Source organism: Penaeus japonicus, unplaced genomic scaffold, assembly GCF_977035675.1.
Source record: "Penaeus japonicus unplaced genomic scaffold, GWHDUDI00000001_assembly GWHDUDI00000976, whole genome shotgun sequence".
NCBI lineage: Eukaryota > Metazoa > Arthropoda > Malacostraca > Decapoda > Penaeidae > Penaeus > Penaeus japonicus.
Window position 1 is genome coordinate 2,092 of NW_028235378.1, and position 2,909 is coordinate 5,000.

A 2,909-nucleotide genomic window follows, 5' to 3' on the forward strand; every position below is an offset into this window, starting at 1 on the left:
TATTATCATCTATTGTTATGTATCATGATTATTACTATTACTTTGATCATTCTCCTTCGCATCTTTCTTCTCCCTCTCCTCCTTTTCCTCCATCCTCTCTATCTCCCTTATTTATCACACATTCCTCCCCTCTCCCTCCGTTCTTCAACCCTCGATTCGCCTATCTCCCTTATTTATCACACATTCCTCCCCTCTCCCTCCGTTCTTCAACCCTCGATTCGCCTCCGGTACAAAATGGCGGCCATTCCAGCGCTTCCAAAGTCCTTTTAGAAAAAAAAGATTCCCTTTGAGGCGAATTTTCCTCTTCCGCGTCGCGTTTTCGTCTGTGATTCTCTTTGAATTTCGTAGCTTATTTTTTTCTGAAGGGAGGCAACAGAAAAAGGAGAAGGATAAAGGCGAAAGAAGGGAGAAATAAGAGAAATTGTGTCGACGGAGAAGAAAAATTCTTAGGCCTAATTTTTTTTTTTTTTTTGGAATTTATATATAGATTTTTTTTTAAAGATTTTTTTGTTGTGGAATTCGTTTAAAGAAAAAGTCTAAATAATAATACCAGAGAGAAAGAGAAGAGTTCGTTCGTTTTTGCGAAGTGAAATAAGAAGAAAAAGGAGAGAGAAAGAGACACATTTGAGAGAAAGATTTCGTTTCGGAGAGTGAGAGAAAGAGAGAAAAATAGTGAGAAAGAGAAGAAAGAGAAGAGAGAGAAAGAGAGATAATAACCGAAGGAGGAAGAAGCGACACTGGATGAAGAAGGAGAAAGAGAAGAAGGAGAGAGAGAGGAGGAGGAGGCGATAAAGGCGACGACGAAGAGAAAGAAGAAGGAGAGAGAGAGAGAATGAAGGAGAATGAGGAGGTAAGGATAAGAGGAGGACAAGGAGGGAGAGAGACAAAGGTGGATAAAGAGGTAGGTGGTGAGAGAGAGAGAGAGAAAGAAAGAGAGAGAGAGAGAGGAGAAAGAGAAATAGAAAGAGAGAGAGAGAGAGAGAGTGAGAGATTTCAACGAACCTCAAGTAATGATCTCTCATTCTCTCTCCTGTTCTCTTTCTCTCCTTCCTCTCTTTCTCTCTCTCAATCCTTCCTCTCTTTCTCACTCTCTCTCTCTCTTTCTCTCTCCTTCATCCACCAAAATCATCAATTATTTTCCCAATTAATAATTAAATAAGTAAATAAGAACTTCTTCGGGATTTCAGAATTCGTTGGTCTTTGCCGTCGCGCCCTTAGGGGTGTCTAGCGTTCTGCCTGTTCCTTTTGTCTGTTTGTTTAGCTTTCTGGTTATTTGTTTGTCTAGTTGTTTTGTCTGTCTTTGTTTGTGTGTCTGGTTGTTTATCTGTCTTTGTTTGTGTTTCTGTTTGATTGTTTATCTGTCTGTTTGTTTGTTTGTCTTTCTGTTTGTATGACTGTTTGTGTTTGTTTGTGTTTTTGTTTGTTTGTCTTTCTGGTTATTATTATTATTATTATTATTGTTGTTGTTATTGTTATTATTATTGTTATTATTATTATTATTATTATTATTGTTATTGTTATTATTATTGTTATTGTTACTATTTTTCTTTTTCGTATCTCAGGTTAATATAGATGGGTCAATTAAATAGGTTAATTAAATAGGTTAATTGAATAGGTTAATATAAGTAGGCTAATATAACTGAATAGATTAATTAAACAAGTTAATTAAAAAGGTTGATGTAGGTAGTCAAATTAAAAAGGATACAAATAGATTAATAAAAAAGTTAATACAAATATTATAATTAAAAAAAAGTTTGATTAAATTTCCTTCTCTCGGAAATATTAATCAAAGTTCCTTTAATTAATTAGATATTATTATAATTAAGTAATGGAATATTATTATGAGAGATTTGATGGTCATTTCTTATCATATTTCATAAGGATTTAATAATCGGATATTAATTAATTGGATATTAATTAATTGGATATTTAGGATTTGATAATATTTTCTGGATATCAGCGATTGGATAATCTTGGATACAAAGCCTTTGGAAATGTGGATCGCAGTGATTGGATAATCTCGGACACTAAGCCTTTATCAAAACAGATAGGATATTAATGATTTGATATGAATACGAGTGATTGGATAATCTCGGATATTATTAACCTTTGGAAAATTGGATCGGATATTTAGGATTTTATAATATTTTCTGGATACGTGAGATTGGATAATCTCGGATATTATTAACCTTTAGAAATATGGTTCGGATATTTAGGATTTGATAATATTTTCTGGATACGTGCAATTGGATAATCTCAGATACTAAGCCTTTGGAAATGTGGTTCGGATATTAATGGTTTGATAATATTTTCTGGATACGTGCGATTGGATAATCTCGGATATTATTAACCTTTAGAAATATGGTTCGGATATTTAGGATTTTATAATATTTTCTGGATACGTGCGATTGGATAATCTCGGATACTAAGCCTTTGGAAATATGGTTTGCAGCGATTGGATAATCTCGGATTCTAAGCCTTTGGAAATGTGGTTCGGATATTTAGGATTTTATAATATTTTCTGGATACGTGCGATTGGATAATCTCGGATACTAAGCCTTTGGAAATGTGGTTCGGATATTTAGGATTTGATAATATTTTCTGGATACGTGCGATTGGATAATCTCGGAAACTAAGCCTTATTTGGATATGAACTGATTGATAATATTAATTGCATATGAGCCGATTAAAAATATAAATCGGATGTTAAACATTTAATAAGATCGAGCGGATATTAACAGATTAAAATTGTCATTCGGATATTAACCAATTAAAAATATTGATAATATGTACCAATTAAAAATATCAATTGGATATTAAACGATTGAAAATATTAATCTGACATCAACCGATTAATGATATTAAACGGATATCAACCGATTAATTATATTAACCGGATATCAACCGAT

The 2,909-nt window shown here is 32.9% G+C and overlaps 1 protein-coding gene across 1 annotated transcript in view; it reads left to right on the forward strand.

Moving 5' to 3' along the window:
* The first annotated feature begins 222 nt into the window (after positions 1 to 222).
* Positions 223 to 2,909, forward strand: part of LOC147466432 (uncharacterized) — a 24,567-nt gene continuing 21,880 nt past the window's right edge. Inside the window, exon 1 of the mRNA XM_086535488.1 lies at positions 223 to 850. Within this exon, the coding sequence (XP_086391614.1) occupies positions 833 to 850 (18 nt within the window). The 5' untranslated portion in view covers positions 223 to 832. The remainder of the gene's footprint in view (positions 851 to 2,909) is intronic.